The sequence below is a fragment of the Maniola jurtina genome, chromosome 12 (assembly GCF_905333055.1).
Source record: "Maniola jurtina chromosome 12, ilManJurt1.1, whole genome shotgun sequence".
Lineage (NCBI taxonomy): Eukaryota > Metazoa > Arthropoda > Insecta > Lepidoptera > Nymphalidae > Maniola > Maniola jurtina.
This window is the reverse complement of record NC_060040.1, coordinates 9,753,860-9,771,409: the sequence shown is the minus strand read 5'-3', so window position 1 is coordinate 9,771,409 and position 17,550 is coordinate 9,753,860. Positions and strand designations below refer to the sequence as shown.

The window sequence follows — 17,550 nt, the reverse complement described above, 5'->3', positions numbered from 1 at the left end:
AAACTATCACTTTTTAAACTAATCAATATCTTAACTGCAGTTATATTAATGATTTCACTAGTTCACTGCATTATTAATTACAAGGGTTGGTCACCAAATATAATCTTATAACCCACAAACTATTTTAATTCATGAATTACTCTAGTATCAAACAATAATAATAATTGGTATTTCATATTCCATATATGCAAATATTAAATTACGCTATCTCAAATAATTATTAGGCTAATTAAAAATGATAAACAGAGAGTCATGGATTATGAGCGACACCGATGCATGCCACTGCCAAAACCAAGACTTTCTTTTTAACTCATTCATCTGTCCATTCGCGCAGGGAATTCATCTACTGCCACTGTATGCTATTTAATATTTCTATTCGCACAATATACTCTTACTGTCACTCTTTATTATTTTCGGCCCGTCCTGATTATAGCACAGAATTGCAGCTGAGAGCATAAAAATGTTGCATTTGTCTACCCTCTTATTGTAATCTTTTTAATGAAAATTTCTCAAGTTAATAATACCCACTTAGCTATCCGGACAAGAATATTTTTTTGTTCAACGCAAATGTGAAGCTTTTACCCAAATTTGTAATATTAGGTATTAACTACCAACATAAATCATAGTTATTTTTTTAAATATTATTCTAATTTGCATTATTAACGATATACTATAACTTCACAAACTAAATAAAGCTTCATTATCATATTATACACACCACAATCCGTAATTATTATTTGTTTTTGAAGCAGGTACCCAACAAATGCAACAAAACTTTTGAATTGAACAGACTAACTACAGGCACTAGTTCTAACTCTGAAGAGAAATATTACTTTCATCGTTACTAGTCTGTCTGTGTCTATTTTATTAAAATATAATGTACAATCCTTTTACCTTCGTTCTAGTTCAATCTAATTGACTTGTACATGTATACAAAACGGTTCTCTGTTTGGATGTACAAAAAATAGCTAAAATGCTTTCAGAGGTCAATGTGTATACGAGTCTACTACTATTACATTACTTTTCTCGGGGATAAACCAAATCGGATCACTCTGTTACATTCCGTCCAAGCAAGTTATTACTCCCTAGTACCCAATAGGTACATACCTATAACCTAAAAATAAATTCGCTTAACGCAATTGAATCAAAAGGAATGTTAACACATTTTTTTTTTTTATTACCTTTTTGTAATTTTGCTAAAACCCTTGTATCAACAAAAAAATTCAGCTTTATCTTTAAATAGAAACCTTACGTAAAATTATTCATCTTGTATGCCAAAAGTACGCCCTAATATTATAACGCTCTAGTCAAACATCATATTGTAATGCATGGTAAATTATTTTGACGATTCAAAAGCATTTGTAAAAGTTTACTTGAATTATTATATTATATTCTATTCTTTTATATTATATCATATTCTATTCTAGTCTAGTCTATTCTATTCTATTCTATTGTATATTGAATATTATATCGAAAAGGGGATGCTTATGTCGATGATCACGCAGAATATAAAAAAATAAAACTAAAACTTCATATGTAAATAATCTTTACTGTAATAATTTAAAGTTATTATCTATCTAATTAATTATTTACTTAGGTAGCACTAAGGTAAACCTGTACAGTACTTATTTAAAACTGCAACAAAGGCTCTTTTTTAAATATTTACTGATTTAAATAACCTGTATAGCAATAATAATAGATGAAACAAAAGAAACAATATTTAAACAAAACTAAAAAAATGGCTAATCCAAAAATGTTACTACAGTGTGCATGAACTATTGAATGAATATACCTCAATTATACGATAATACGATATAAAAAAATTGTAATAACTTTGTTAACCACTTTTTATTTGTAAGTACTTTTTTTTTAAAGTCTGATTAATTATAATAGGACATAATTTGAAAACTCCCATAGTCTTTATTTATATGTGACCTTTTTATTTTATTTTTATTTAATGACCATATAATTAATTCATAATTTTTGCTATTCATATTTCATATTTCATAAGAATTGTAATATTACCTTTGATTATTTACATATGTTTTACTTTGCAACGCCCCAACGGGGTTTCATGTTGTAATATTATGATATTTTTTTATTTATGATGTAAGACATGAATGCAAATAAAGAAAGAATAAAGAATTACCTCTATAAAGATACGAAAATTCTAAATATAAGTCACTCGTACGCGCTTCAAACTTGTATTCCTATCAGGAAAATAATAACAGGATATATACACTCCCAATTATGCTTTAAAAGAAGAACAATTACGAAAACTTCCCTAAAAACTAGTATTGTAAACGTATGGATGTTATTACTTACCCACACAATTATTCAATGTAGATAATATGAAGTACTAAAATGGATACTTGTTATCATGTGCGTAAGTACCTACCATTGTAAAATGTAAATAGCTGTAATTCCTGATATTTAAAAGGACTGTTATGCTCTTTATTGATAAATAAATGTTTTTAAACTGAAATCCCTTTACTGACGATTTTGATATGCGCGGACAACTACTTCCGGTATCTCTAAACGCCTCGTGACATGTTTCAAAAATATACACTTTTTAACCCCATATATTATGTAACATTTACTTACAATTAATATAATAACTTATTATTATAATATTAATATTGACATTTAATTAAGAGACATGTTACCATAGAAATTAATTCACTTTTTGGTCTCATCAGGATTATTTGTACGGATTATTCCTGATGAGTATTAAATATTTGCATGCTTATGAAATAGAATATGAAGGTCGCTGCTTAGTTATAATTTTGAACTCAACAACTGATATTCAGCAAATAAATAAATTTCATTTCATTTCAGTATACGAGTTCGGGATTGGTTATCATGATTTATATCTGAGCTAACATTTCACTTGTGAAGTTTGACTAACCTAAGACATTCTTTGATTACTTTTACCACTACCACTATAACATTTTAACTTGTTCGTCACGTATACTACCCACATGTTTAATATTTTTATTATAAAAACTTCTATGTAAATAACAAGCTCAATAGTCACACGTTTTTAAATTATTATCTTCTAAGGACGTATATTACTGATTCTACTATAATAATTGACCCACTATAATTTAAATAATATTTTGTTCGAAAAAAAAGTTGAGACAAACGTGAATTTAACATTTAGTTCCAAAATAAAATTCGAACAAACTAAAAATTAACCATTTTAAAACATATTCCTTTGAATTTGGAACTAAAAGACAATTTCGTTTACCGATCACTATTCCCACGAGGACCACTTATAGACTGTACGCAATATTAAATCGTGCCAGACTTTTAGCTGATACCTTCAACTTAGTTTAGTAACGAATTATCTCACCTGACTATACAAAAGTTTGAGAATACGATTTAGTAATTTAAACCATATTCACTTAATCTTTAATAATTATTCAAAGTACTCACAGTTTCGGTATCTTTACGAGATACCTTATTACGTTTCCATCGCGGCCGACGGTGTCCTGGCACTTGAAGACCTCTAGGTGGAAAAGTACGTTTGCGTTTCGACCGATTTTTCCTCAAAGCGTAAGTTACTACACACTTCTGATGTAAACAATTAAAGTCTCAGATAGTAAAATCAACCCGTATAATGCAATGTGAATCGGTTGGAGCGCAAACAGCAACTGAAGCTTGTCGTTCCACGCCACGTCCTCGCCCTAGCGCCATCTTTTTCGTCTCGATGGAGGGGGCTCTGACGTCACGACCACAGCATAACCACCAACACCAAGCAACACCGAACGTGAGAACGAGTTGTTGCCAACAGTATTAACAAAGTTGAGATTCGCGGCTCTTTCTTCTTAGTAGAATCTTCTTTTCTTACGGTGTCTTGCCATATCGTAAGTCGCTTGTCCTTCATAAAATAAACACATTATAGACAAAAATATAGATTTTTTATTTATAAGTATAAACTTTTACAAAACATACCTGAGTACTTTTGAATCGTCATTTTATCAATTACAAATCTTCGATTCTGTAATATTATGAATGTAATATTATGCTTTCTCGGAGCATAATTTAAATATAAACTAGTGATAGGCAAGTCTTAAATTGATAGCGGAATTTATTATAAAAGATTACACTCATTCCCACAAACGATTTAAAAATGTAGTGAGCTGACCAAGGTAGGGCTTATCATGCTATTAAATTCTATCAGAAATAAAGAATGGGCGAATAGAATGAAAAATGGAAATCGTTTTAAAATACCGCTCATTATTACTGTAGTGCCTGCTATGCAAAATTCGTAAATTTATTTGGTTTAAATATTGCTCTGATGTTTTTTTGGCGAAAAACTGGCCATTCACGTCGAAATCGCATGCAGTTTACAATCACTGCAACAAAATTTATCTACGAATACGTACTATTATTTTACCGCGCATTGTGTGGGTGAAAGGTAATATTTAGTCATTTTAACAAATATAATACCTACATACCTGAAAACTGAATTACCACGACTGCCAAAAAAAAAGTGAAGAGGGATGAACCCTCTACATTCCTTTTGTATGGTCATCTTATATGTATTCATATATATCGCAGCGAAATGGCATAATCCGGGAGTTAGCCAACTCCCTTAGAGATTTATGGCTACGCTAGATTTGTAAGATATAGCTTTTAAATGCCCCAACAGATTTGGATATATTATGAGGTATCCTTAGAATCTCAAATTACACTGGTTAATGAGTGGTTATACTTTTTTTTAAATTATTGCTGCTCATTGCCATAGTTTTTTCAAAAATATGGCAATAGGCAGCTGTAATAGGGTCATTTTCTAATCGCATTATAATTAATTAACTTTTGACACGTTAGCAGTTTCTACTAGTAGTAAATTATATTACTACCTACTTGTCCATGTCACCAGAGTTGATAGACCAGAGGCTGTCCGGCAGGCCCGCTCCGCGCTCCTACTATTTAAGCCTCGATGACACGGGGCGAGTTTACAAGCTGCTAGCGAACTCGCTGCCTTGTAACTTGTAAACTCGCCACGTGTCATCGAGCTTTTTCACAATCTGCTTTTGATTATCAGATTGTAAAAACGCTGCTTGAAAAATAGAAAGCCGGGCTAATTTACTCGCCATTCGCTGGCGTGTTGGCCTGTCTTTAATTGATTTTATTTTTGCCTTCAATTGCTTTTAAACTCGCCGACTAGCAGCTCGTAAATTAGCCCAGTGTCATCGAGCCTTAAAGGCTACACAAGACATCGATGGCTACAAGTGTACATAATGTAGCAGTCAATTCATACAACGTCGGAATAGACCGGAGTGGATACTGAACTAGTTATGCGGAACCCTTCTGTCAGAAGTCGAACTTGAAGGAGTTTTAGGGTTCCGAGCCTCAAAAGGAAAAACGGAACCCTTATAGGATCACTATGTTGTCTCTCTGTCTGTCCGTTAGTACGTCTGTCCGTCTGTCGTGTCTGTCGAGAAAACCTATATGGCACTTTCCGTTGATCTAGAATCATTAAATTTGGCAAGTAGGTATTATAGCACAAGTAAAGGAAACAATCCGAAAACGTGAATTTGTGGTTACATCACAGAAAAAAATTAAAATGTATATTCATGAACAAATGAATATAGTATTTTCAATTTTCAAAGTAAGAACTATACCTACAAAGTGGAGCGTATTAAAAGGCTTTATCTGTACATTCTAAAACAGATTTTATTCTATATTTATGCATAATAGTTTTTGATTTATTGTGCAAAATGTCGGAAAAATACCCGAGTACGGAACCCTCGGTGCGCACAAAGTCTGACTCGCACTTGGTTGGTTTTTTCGCTTTAATTATTTACTTTGTAAGACTAGCTAATGACCGTTAGCACAGTTCACTGCTAGATATTATCGCATCAACTTATCCATTGTAATGGTTCTTCCTGATCATGAGAATATTATCTTTAAACCATGAAACGTAGTTAATAAAGATTCGTTATCGTTGTAATTTATTTTTGCTCATAAAAGGAAATCAATTTAATATTTTTAATTTATTTATTTATTCCATTACAAGTTAGCCCTTGACTACAATCTCACCTGGTCTAAGATGGAAGCTTGCTAACCTGGAAGGGATATGCAGTTTTTATTAAACCCATACCTCTTTGGTTTCTATTACACGGCGTCGCTCCGGAACGCTAATTACTTGGTGGCACGGCTTTGCCGGTAGGGTGGTAATCAGCCACGGCCGAAGCCCACCAGACCAGACCGGAGAAATTACAAAATTCCAAACTCCTGCTGGGAATCGAACCCGGGATCTCCCACTAATAAGACCACAGCGCTTACCACTGCGCCAGGGAGGTCGTTACTAACGTCACCTCATAAGCTATTATTGATGCAGATTGATGTGTAAAAGAAAAAAATATATTTTTACTTATATGTTTATTGACTGCTTAAAAATAATTTAAGTTCATTTCAATAAGTTAAGGTCAACAGAGTAATTTATTTACATATTTGGCTATCAATTAAATTAACTTTTTACCATCCGTAGTTGACTCCCAAACCGGAGTAAGTGACGTGAGAGACCGCGGGCGCGGCGGAGTAAGTGATGGCGGATTTCAATACGGGTGCAGCGGCGTAAGTGGAGTAAGCGGGAGCAGCAGCGGCGTAAGTGGCAACGGGAGCGGCGATGGTCTTAGCGTAGACGGGGCTGGAGTACGCCACTGGGCCAGCGTGGCCGACTGATGAGTAGGACACGGCGGGGTGAGCCACGGACGAGTAAGAGACAGGGGCGCCGATCGTCCTAGTTACGTAGGGTGAGGAGTAAGCAGCGACGGCTGGTGCGGAGTATGTAGCAACGGCGGGCGCAGAGTGGGTAGAGATGGTTTGGTAGGACACTGCAGGAGAGATTGTCTTGGCAACGACGGGTGCTGCAGCGTATGCGACGGGTGCAGCGTGAGCAGTGGTTTGTGATGAGTAGGACACGGAGGAGACTGGCGAGCTGTACGCAACTGGTGCAGCGTGGAGGAGGTTGCCAGCGGAGGCGATGCCCGCGGCGCACATGAAGATTACGACCTGGTGGAGAAATAAATAAAATTAACAACATGTAATTGCGAATAAGTGATGAATAGAGGAAAAACTAAATCCTAATTTAATATTATAAATTTATTATAAATATATTATAAATCCTAATTTAATATTATAAAAGTTTTGATGTTTGTTACTCCATCACGCCATATTGACTGATTTGGCTGAAATTTGGAACGGAGATAGCTTAACTCGAATTTAACTCATAAGCGACTTTTTATCCCATTTTTAAGAGTTCCCACGGGATTTTAAAAACTTAAATCATGCGGACGAAGTCGCAACATCATCTAATACTTAATATTAGTCTCTCTAAAGCCACACATTTCTTTCATAGTCATAGTCACTAAGTAGTCTCTACTATGGGATATAGCACAAATGTGTTTCTCCACAGTAGACTATTTTGGAGGTTTCTACAAAGTAGATGGCACAATGCACAATAACGATGACATTACACTCAATCACTCAAGTTCTAAAATTCGCGATGTAGAAAGTGAGGAAAACTTAGTCGCGAACTACACTTTTCGTGGGCACTTTGATCCTGGTCCTAGGTACTAATATTAGCACAATATAAATTTCCGTTATTGTACCTTGGTGTACATGATTGTTTGTTCCGTGGTTGCTGTTGGAATGATTTTGGGATCAACTTGAGATGCTTTTATATGGTTGTTCGAAGCAAGTCTTGACATTCACGATGTACCTAGCTGCTTAATTAATGCTTCGTGCATTGCTGCGGGCGAATTCTTTTTCAGTGTCAAGGTCCACCTCGGATCATTCGATTCATTATAATCATGAAGTTGGAATTGTATGGTTGAATATTAAGGAAACTTTCAATGCCCTCCAAAATTAGTTTTTCCAATGTCCGCAATTCAAAGTAATTTTACAGGGGAGATAAGGGTGGTGACACAGTATTTTTTTTCGACCTTTTGCACGATAAATTAAAAAATAAAAACTCTACATAAAAATAATTAAAATCTGTTTTAGAATGTACAAGTAAAGCCCTTTCAAATGATATCTCACTCGGAACAGTTATCCCTCCCCCCCCCCCCCCCGGACCCCTCTCTTGGATTCAATTTAAAAAAATGTATTTTTTAAAATCATGTCGATAGCTTTAATAGTTTCTGAAATAATTGACTGTGACAGACAGACAGACAGACGGACACACATGGCACATTTTATCCGTTATCGTTAACTACCCATCGATAACTATAATTTGAAAATTGATACTTACCAGAAGTATCAAGCCAAAAATTTAGGGTTGCGGATCGAGTTGCTTAAATTTCCATCTCAGTTTATATGCAAACCTACCCGCTGATTAAGCACGATGTTAAGTTCTACAGCGCCACCCATTGGTAGCTTTATGTGTAATTTAACAAACATTGCATTGGCGCTCTCCTAGCAGTTTAGAAGATACAGATTGAACTATGTACCTATTTTGTATTTTTTTATTTTTTTTATTAACCCCCGACCCAAAAAGAGGGGTGCTATAAGTTTGACGTGTATCTGTGTATCTGTCTGTGGCATCGTAGCTCCTAAACTAATGAACCGATTTTGATTAATTATTTTTTTTTGTTTGGAAGGTGGCTTGATCAAGAGTGTTCTTAGCTATAATCCAAGAAAATCAGTTTAACCGTTTGAAAGTTATCAGCTCTTTTCTAGTTACTGTAACCTTCACTGTTCGGGGGTGTTATAAATTTTTAATTTACACTTTTTCGATTGTTAGCTTAGAAATAGGAAGTACTAGTAAGTACTTCCCACCTAGTAGCACTATACGTGATCAGAATTTTCCTTGTGCCTATTTGCACTAGTATATAATGTACTGGTGGTAAGGACTGATCTGAAAAAGCCTAACATAGACTGCCATGCTGCATGCATTTATTTTTACAAAAAATTGTTTTGTATTGGAAGACAAAACAAAGTCAAACTTTTTGTTTGGCTCATGGCTTGGTATCATGTTTGCCCTCGCTAGAGGCTTTATATTTTAGAATATAGAGAGTATTTTTTAAACAACATTTTGAATACGAAACATCGAAGAATCGTTTTTAAATGTAAAAAACAAATTCGTTTTTTAGAATATAACATAACAATTTATAAGTAGGTATAAATATATCCTGACTCATTTAACGGGTGCTTATGGGACTCTATTACTAAGTTTCCGCTGTCCGTCCGTCTATCCATCCGTACATCTGTCGTTCAGCGGGCTGTATTTCATGAACTTTATCAGGTGGAGAGTTGAAATTTTTACAAAGTGTGTATTTATTTCTATTGCCGCTATATAACGTGAACTAAGATGTTGAATTTCAAAAAGGCCTCCGTTAAAAAATAAAACTTTAAAAATATGGACGTGGAAATATAATGGAAAATTAATAAACCCTTCGTGTGCGATTACGACTTGCATTTGTCCGATTTTTATTTAAGTACCATTATTAAAAGAAGTAACTCAAGCGATTTGCATACAAACGTAGTTTGGTTCTCATTTGAAAGTATGTATTAACCAGTCATATTACACGTTCTACAAACAAATATAATATGTACTGTACCAGTTTTTTTAAACTGTCTAAGAAACTCTCTTATGGATTTTAAAATAAAAATATCTACCCATTTAACGAACAAACGATAAAAACAGACATCCTGTAACCGACCACCTTCCAGCAGCTTTATTCAGGACAGTTGGGAACTTGTGACAAAACGTTGAGGCTTCGACGTCACTGGCAGGCGTCAAATGTTCCTACATTTTGATGCTAGATAGCCTATGAATAGCTTATTTTTCCTAGGATTTCACGTCACCCATTTGGCTTATCGTCGATTCAGGATCAGACCGAAAGTTCCATCACTCTAGTTCACCCTGCTACAGTGTCAACGGATCTACATACGCTGATACTCAATAGAATTCTTGTAATTAAGTTTACTTTCCATTTAAATTTTTAACCCCCGACCAAAAAGAGGGGTGTTATAAGTTTATGGGCGTGTCTGTGTATCTGTCTGTGGCATCGTAGCTCCTAAACGAATGAACCGATTTTAATTTTGTTTTTAATCGAGAGTGTTCTAAGCTATAATCGAAGTAAATCAGTTCAGTCGTTTGAAAGTTATAAGCTCTTTTCTAGTTTTCTTTTAGAGGTTTTTGTGTCGGGGGTTTTTTAAATTTTGAGTTATTGAATTTATTTTCGAACAACTCGTCGTTAGTGTAGATATTTATCCGTATCCTATCCATACCAATAATATTATGAATGCGAAAGTGTGTTGTCCATCTATCTGTCTGCTAGCTATTCACGGCACATTGTTTAACTGATTTTGACGAAGTGCCAAGATATTATAGGTATCTAAAATTAATAGAGGCGAGTAAAAAAAATATTATCATTATTTCTTTTATTATAAAAACTTCAATAAGTTAAAATAAACATAATAAAGCCTATGTACATCATTATTTTTATTTAATTGTTTACCATGCGTAGGTAGCACCTAAGCCGGAGTACGAGACGTGAGAGACTGCGGGTGCGGCGGAGTAAGTGATAGCGGACTTCAGTACGGGTGCAGCGGCGTAAGTGGAGTAAGCGGGAGCAGCCGCGGCGTAAGTGGCAACGGGAGCGGCGATGGTCTTAGCGTAGACGGGGCTGGAGTACGCTACTGGGGAAGCGTGGGCGACTGATGAGTAGGACACGGCGGGATGAGCCACGGACGAGTAAGAGACAGGGGCGCCGATCGTCTTCGTTACGTAGGGTGAGGAGTAAGCAGCGATGGCTGGTGCGGAGTATGTAGCGACGGCGGGCGCGGAGTGGGTAGAGATGGTTTGGTAGGACACTGCGGGAGCGCTGCTGTAGGCGACTGGTGCAGCGTGGAGGAGGTTGCCAGCGGAGGCGATGCCCGCGGCGCACATGAAGATTACGACCTAGAAATGTACAAAACATAATTAGACCAAAATACAATTTTACCGCGGTTTGTGAAGCTGAAGTTTGAATGGGCAGGGCACATAGTTCGAAAAATCGAGAGACTTTAGGGTCCCAAGGTACTGGAACGGCAACCTCGCATCGGAAAGCGCTAGGTGACCTCCCCACTAGGTGGACGAATAATATCAAGCGAGTCGCAGGAAGCCGCTGGATTTCAGGCGGTGCAAGATCATGGTATATGATCCATATAAGAGACTTATGTCTATCAGTTGATGATGATAATGATGATGACAATTTTATCGATAGTGATGAAAGGTGATCTATTTTGATTCAACTGAAATATTGAATTTCATGATCTATTTTTGTAAACAAAAGCACAGTTCCTACCTTTGTGTACATGTTTGCTTGTTCCGTTGTTGTGGTTGGAATGAATATGGATCCTACAGCAGATGCTTTTATATAGCATAGCCGGTAAGTGTTGGTATTGACATTTATAGTGTACTCGTTTCGTGTGCCATCGCCGTGGGCGCTTTTATTCAGTGTCAAGGCTGTAGGTCGGTCCAAACTTCACAAGTCACAACATTCAGTTCATATTCAAAATGATAACCTTACTCTTATAACCCTTTATCCTTTCAAAAATCGTTTTTGTTAATTTTATTACTTAAGTAGATAGTAGAAGAGGACGTAGTCAAGAAGTTAAATACTGGAAGATTTGATCAAGTGTGACTGACTTACTAATAGGGATGATAACTAAGTGGGAACTAGTCAAATTAGCGACTTTTTATCAAACGCCAAAAAACTTGTTTAGTAAGAGAGCTTGTATGAAATTCACAGATGTGACGTCATACACATGGTTCGCAACCTTAAAACTAGCATCGAATGTGGAATTTACGTAATATTGTAATCTTAATGATACTATGACGGAAACCTTTCCGCAAGATTAAACAACAACAGTGTACATTCATCGCAATCGGATGCATGGTGTAGGAACACATAAGGGACAAATAAACAAACAAAGATACATTAATTTCCTATATTTAAACTACAGACAATTTATATGTCTATTGCAAGGTTTATTGAATTCGGGCAAAGGTTTAGTTGAGATGTTAAAATTGTTATTACTATGTTCAATTGCCATACGAGTATGTTAATCTTAGCCTCAGTCAATGTATTACTTCCGGTTCACTTACTAATAAATGTCAATTTACATCCTTTGCAATTACGAATAGGTATGAGTATGAGAGAAAAAAAGTTCTAGTAGCTATCGATACGTAATCGTTATTGTTCTAAGCATTTCATTAGGTACCTACCCAGTACCTACGCGTAAATGCCTTCGATAAAACAAAATCAACCAAATGAAATTCTTGTTTTCTCTGCAAAAGGTATCTATTTCAATTTTCATGCTCGGAAAGATATGCATCGGTACCAACCACTACCTCCTTCACGCAGTTTTTTAGTGCTGTCGTCTTATAAATGTGTGCTTAGAGGTCCCGGGTTTGATTCCTGGTAGGGATAATTTGAAAATTTATAATTTCTAAGTTGATGAACTAAATTTTACAGTTACGTGGCCCGCGGAGGCACGGAATAGGGAATGGTGGAAAAATCGGAGGGAGGCCTTTGCCTAGATGTGGGACAGCACAGGCTAATTTAGATTAGATTAGATTAGAATTTCTAAGTCGGCTCTAATCTGGTCGTCTTACAAGACGATTCATAGTTGCGGGTATGACATTGTGTTCCTGGTGAGCCTCAGAGTGTCTAGGGACATTTTATTAGTCCCACAGGTAGGTCTACGTCTGCTACTGATATCCCGGCAATATTAACGGCCAGAAACGTGATGTTCAACGGCGTTTCCTATTAAACGTAGATGTAGCCACGATTAACGTACTACGGCATTTACAATGCCGTTTTGCGTTAGACAGTTTTAACCCCAATTCAATTGGCATTAGATGTTAACCGTTCAAGTGAGGTCACTCGGTTTAACGCGTTGAATATCGCGATAATTATGGCGTTGTTGGATATTGACTTTAACCTTGATGTAGCCGCAACGAAATAAATTCTCTGTGACCTCTGCAGACGCCGCTGGCTGGGCTGCGCGATCGAGTTCGGTTCGTAGCCCAGCTACCAGGCGACGGGACACCATGGGGTTTAACTTGGTATGAATCCGTGCCTCCTCGAGCGCAGCGTTATCCATGAGGATTTTCCCCACGAAAAAAAGATACCATGCCATGTGAAAATCGATAAAAAATTAACATATTTTTCTTCCAGCTTAGCCGGCTTCAAGTGTGACTTCAAGAATGCATAATCAAACACCACAAGGTGAGATCATAGTCACAGAGTGTCAAGAGCAAAATTATAGGTACCTACCTAATCAGTGTTCAAGTACAAACTGATCATTAAATAAATGAAAATAATAATAAATAAAGCCATTCGCTAATTAATTTAATTTAATTTATTTATTTTATGGAAACACACAGTACAATAATTAAATAACAGGCGATACATATATAATTAAATTAAATTATTATTAGCTAAAGTTAGGAAGCCCAAGAAAATTTATTAAGGGATGCAATAGGAATGGCGCATCTCGGTGGCCGCATCAGATAAGGAAGCGGGATTGAAGAGAGGACAGAGGACAAAGGCTTTTGTACAGAAACCACTAGCCAGTGTAAAGCTGGGTAATATGGTCGCAGGCTAGTAGCAAAATCCGCTTTTTTGTAAAAAAAAATTTAGTGTTACAGGAAGATCGGAAAAGATTAACTTGGCACTTTTCTTTATTTGGTTATAATATGCTTACTTAATACTACCTGACCCACTCCAGCTCCAAAAATCGGTGAGGGGGTGGAATTCTTGAAAACTTGAAACAAGTGTAAGAAACAACCGATTACTAGTTCAAATACCAATTTTCAAGTATATAACTTGAAAAATGATTTTCACACAAATTTTTACACTCTAATTACCGCGTCATAAGAAGAGTCTTACAGCGAAATTCAGCGATATAACTATGCGATACACTATATACTATAGCGATAGGCTGTGCGCTGACTGTGATCAGTCACTTCATTAGTCAGTCACGTCAATATTAGATAAGTCGTAAGTATGTAGTATGATCGAATTTGATGTTAGGACCGATCTCAATCCTATTCTAGATATTTGATCCAATTTGATGTTACATCGATGATGTTTGAAAAAATCTGATGTGTTAAAATTGACACCTTCCGATTTGTCTAATTTTTCTCTTAGCCTGCGACATTATTTAGACACCTACCATAAATAGTTTTCTGCTCCGCCAAGTAAAGATCGTTCGAAGTTCGCCAAGAAGAAAGCTTTTGTATAGAGCTGTGCAAAATAATACTACCTTACTCAAGAGATTTGATAAATATGTTTCAGAAGGTTAAACTAAAGCAAAAATATAAATACTCTTTTATCAGTTAGTGATTTTCCATAGAAATATGATTTTTTTATTCATTCAATGCACCTAATAACCTTTGTTTAGGGCAAATTAGTTTATATTTAAAAAAGATCATAGTGTAATTACTAAATCCAGATGGTTTCAAACAGCAATAGTAAATTTAATTGTTATTAATTACAGGTAATTCAAGTTATTGTTTATGACTTCTTTGTTCTAGGGTTTTTAGTAGTTTAGTTGTTTTTTAATAAAAAGAAGATAAATAATATGATATTTTTAAAATTTTATTCGCATTGTGTTTTTTTTTTGAAATAAATACAAAATATATATACACATTACTTAATATTAATAACTAGATTTGTACACATTGGTAAAGTGATCACCAGCCGTGACCGTAGCCGCTGTTGTAGCCATAGCCGCCGTATGAGCCATAGCCGCCATATGAACCGTACGCGACCGCTGGTCCAGCAGAGTAAGCTACCGATTTCAGGACGGGTGCTGCGGCGTAAGTGGCGACGGGGGCAGCGTGGGCCGCGTAAGACACGGGAGCGGCGGCGTAAGTCGAGTACGCTGCAGGTGCGGCATACGCGGAGTAAGCGGGCGCGGCGGCGTATGTAGAGATTGCGGGTGCTGCAGCGTAAGTCGCGACGGGAGCGATGGCTTTAGCGATCACGGGGGTGCCGTGGGATGTGTGGCTGGAGTAAGATGACACGGAGGACACTGCGGGTGCGACGGCCTTGACGACGGGGGCAGAGTACGCTACGGGGGCAGCGGCGTACGAGGTGTAGGCGGGAGCGGCGTACGACTGCACAGCGGGCACGGCGTAAGATGAGATGGCAGGTGCGGCGTAAGTGGAGTAAGCTGGAGCAGCTGAGTATGTAGCGTATGAGGCTACTGGGGCGGCGGCGTATGAAGCGCCGTATAAGCCACCAGCGCGGGCGGTCGCTACCGTACACAGGAATAATAGAATCTGTAACGAAGAAAAATTATCCACTTTATTATTACGTCTATTAACCCACCGAATCGTCTTCATCTTTTTTCTTATTTCAATTACTTATTCGTAGTTCATGTAAAATTAAACTTAGACTTTTTTATATTGATTTTAAATAGGAATCTGATTTGAGTAAATCATTTAATTAATGATCATTTATGATAACATTTTGAGCTAAGTCATCTTGCAGGAATATGTCATTAGATATTTTATCTTTATTCATACGAGTGTTTGTAATCTGCAATTAAACTGATTTTGATAAAGAAATTAAAATATTATAAAATATATTTTTATAATATTTGTTTTTACCTTAGCTGCCATTTTATGATATTAAGTCCACTAGGTAAGTGATATGGTTAGAACGCGTGCGCGTGCTTTTATACCATTCACAATTTGTACCCCCGTGCGACGCATCGTGCGCAAACGCAGCTTGCGCCTCGTTCTAGGACATTAGAACCCTGTTACGGATGTCAACATCACTATATTTTATAACAAAGTTCCACTGCAGCGTCTATCTGTCTGTACGTGCGAAACTACCGTAGATAATAATTTATTCAGTTTTCAGCATAGATGTGTCTACTGTAATAGAACTGTCCTACTGATGATTTTTCACAAGTTGATACATCGATTCATGAGCAAGGTTTAGGTGTATAATTTATTGAAGTTCAGCGTAAATTTTCGGAACTGTATGCTGGTACCTACCTAATTTTTATTAAATCGATGAAAATCTAGCTACCCAAGCATTTCTCTAACAAATTACGTAACAAAAAATATTGTATGTAACATATAAGTAGACTATAATATATAAATACTTTATCATTATGTAAAATTTTTACCGATCGGAAATCAAATTTGTTCAAAGATACTTTACGCCATCCGTGAGAGGTCGGGGTGAGTCACTAGTTTTCTTATAGGTACATTTAATTTGCTACGCGCGTTTTAGCATAGCTTTTTACTTTGTTATCCAAAATGGGCATAATTTATTTTTATACGAGTAGGTACTTATCATATTATTCATGAAATCATGACCTACTAATTTCTAACTTATGATTCAGATCTGGTTAAGGTACAGAGTTATTAATAATAATGTAGTACGTACTTAGTTACAAAGTAGTTTTCAAATTTGGTATAGCGACGCTGACTAAGACATCGGCCTCCTATTTGAAGGATCGGGGGTTCGATCCCGGGTACGCACTTATTTTTAGAAGTTACATCCGTTTTATATATGACTTGCTTTAACGGCGAATAAAAACATCGTGAGAAAACCTACATGCCTGAGAGTCCTATATAATGTTCTCAATGACTGACGTTGCAAGACGTGTGCCATACAAAATTGTAGTTACTGGTTTCCGTACCCAAAGGGTGTCAACTCCACTCTATTACTAAGCCTCCGCAGTTTGTCCGTCCGAATATCTGTCAGGGATATGGAGGTCTGTAATAGGTATTAAGTATGTAGGGAGTTGAAATTTTCACAAAATGTGTAGGAATTTATTTATATTGTTTCCAAAACAAGTCGGCAATCGCAAGTCCAGCGTAGAATATAAGTAGAGGTCAATGCTCCCAATTATTATTAATTATTCATTATACAGTTTTTCATCCAGATGGTTATGCAAAATGAACTAAATCCTTTTGATCCGAAATATCGTCGTATTTATTGAATTTTCTACTACATGACCTACATTATAAGATATGAAATCGAAAGATGAATTCAACGATACAAATAACTTGATTTCGATAGAAATTTGTGGAGTTGAACCCTTTTTAACCCCCGACCCAAAAAGAGGGGTGTTATAAGTTTGACGTGTGTATCTGACTGAGATCAGTCACTTAATTAGTCAGTCTTAATTAGTCACGTCAATATTAGATAAGTCTAAAGTACGTAGTACGATCGAATTTGATGATAGGGACCGATCTCAATCCTATTCAAGATATTTGATCTAATCTTATGTTACATCGATGATGTTTGAAAAAATCTGATGTATTAAAATTGACACCTTCCGATTTGTCTAATTTTTCTCTTAGCCTACGACATTATTTAGATACCTACCATAAATAGTTTCCTTCTCCGCCAAGTAAAGATCGTTCGAAGTTCACCAAGAAGAAAGCTTTTGTATAGAGCTGTGCAAAATAATACCTTACTCAAGAGATTTGATAAATATGTTTCAGAAGGTTAAACTAAAGCAAAAATATAAATACTCTCTTATCAGTTAGTGATTTTCCATAGAAATATGTTT

General features: G+C 36.2%; 2 protein-coding genes across 2 annotated transcripts; both read right to left on the bottom strand.

Moving 5' to 3' along the window:
• Window positions 1-6,489: 6,489 nt before the first annotated feature.
• On the bottom strand, window positions 6,490-7,637 carry LOC123869999 (pupal cuticle protein C1B-like). Its single transcript, XM_045913146.1, has 2 exons — window positions 7,626-7,637; window positions 6,490-7,026 (listed from the first exon to the last, which is right to left on the bottom strand). Exons 1-2 carry the CDS (start codon window positions 7,635-7,637, stop codon window positions 6,490-6,492), a joined length of 549 nt encoding a protein of 182 aa, XP_045769102.1.
• A 2,804-nt stretch (window positions 7,638-10,441) lies between these two features.
• Window positions 10,442-15,637, bottom strand: LOC123870490 (pupal cuticle protein G1A-like). Its single transcript, XM_045913817.1, has 4 exons — window positions 15,626-15,637; window positions 14,709-15,295; window positions 11,307-11,484; window positions 10,442-10,921 (listed from the first exon to the last, which is right to left on the bottom strand). Exons 1-4 carry the CDS (start codon window positions 15,635-15,637, stop codon window positions 10,475-10,477), a joined length of 1,224 nt encoding a protein of 407 aa, XP_045769773.1. The 3' UTR covers window positions 10,442-10,474.
• Window positions 15,638-17,550: the final 1,913 nt, after the last annotated feature.

Bases quoted from the DNA above. Each gene is read 5' to 3' on its own strand.
- LOC123870490 (XM_045913817.1), bottom strand. The intron at 11,485-14,708 runs GTGATCACTTTA...TGACTTGTGAAG, and splicing joins AGCGGCTACGGTCACGGCTG to TTTGGACCGACCTACAGCCT. The intron at 10,922-11,306 runs GTAGGAACTGTG...GTACATTTCTAG, and splicing joins AAGCAAACATGTACACAAAG to GTCGTAATCTTCATGTGCGC.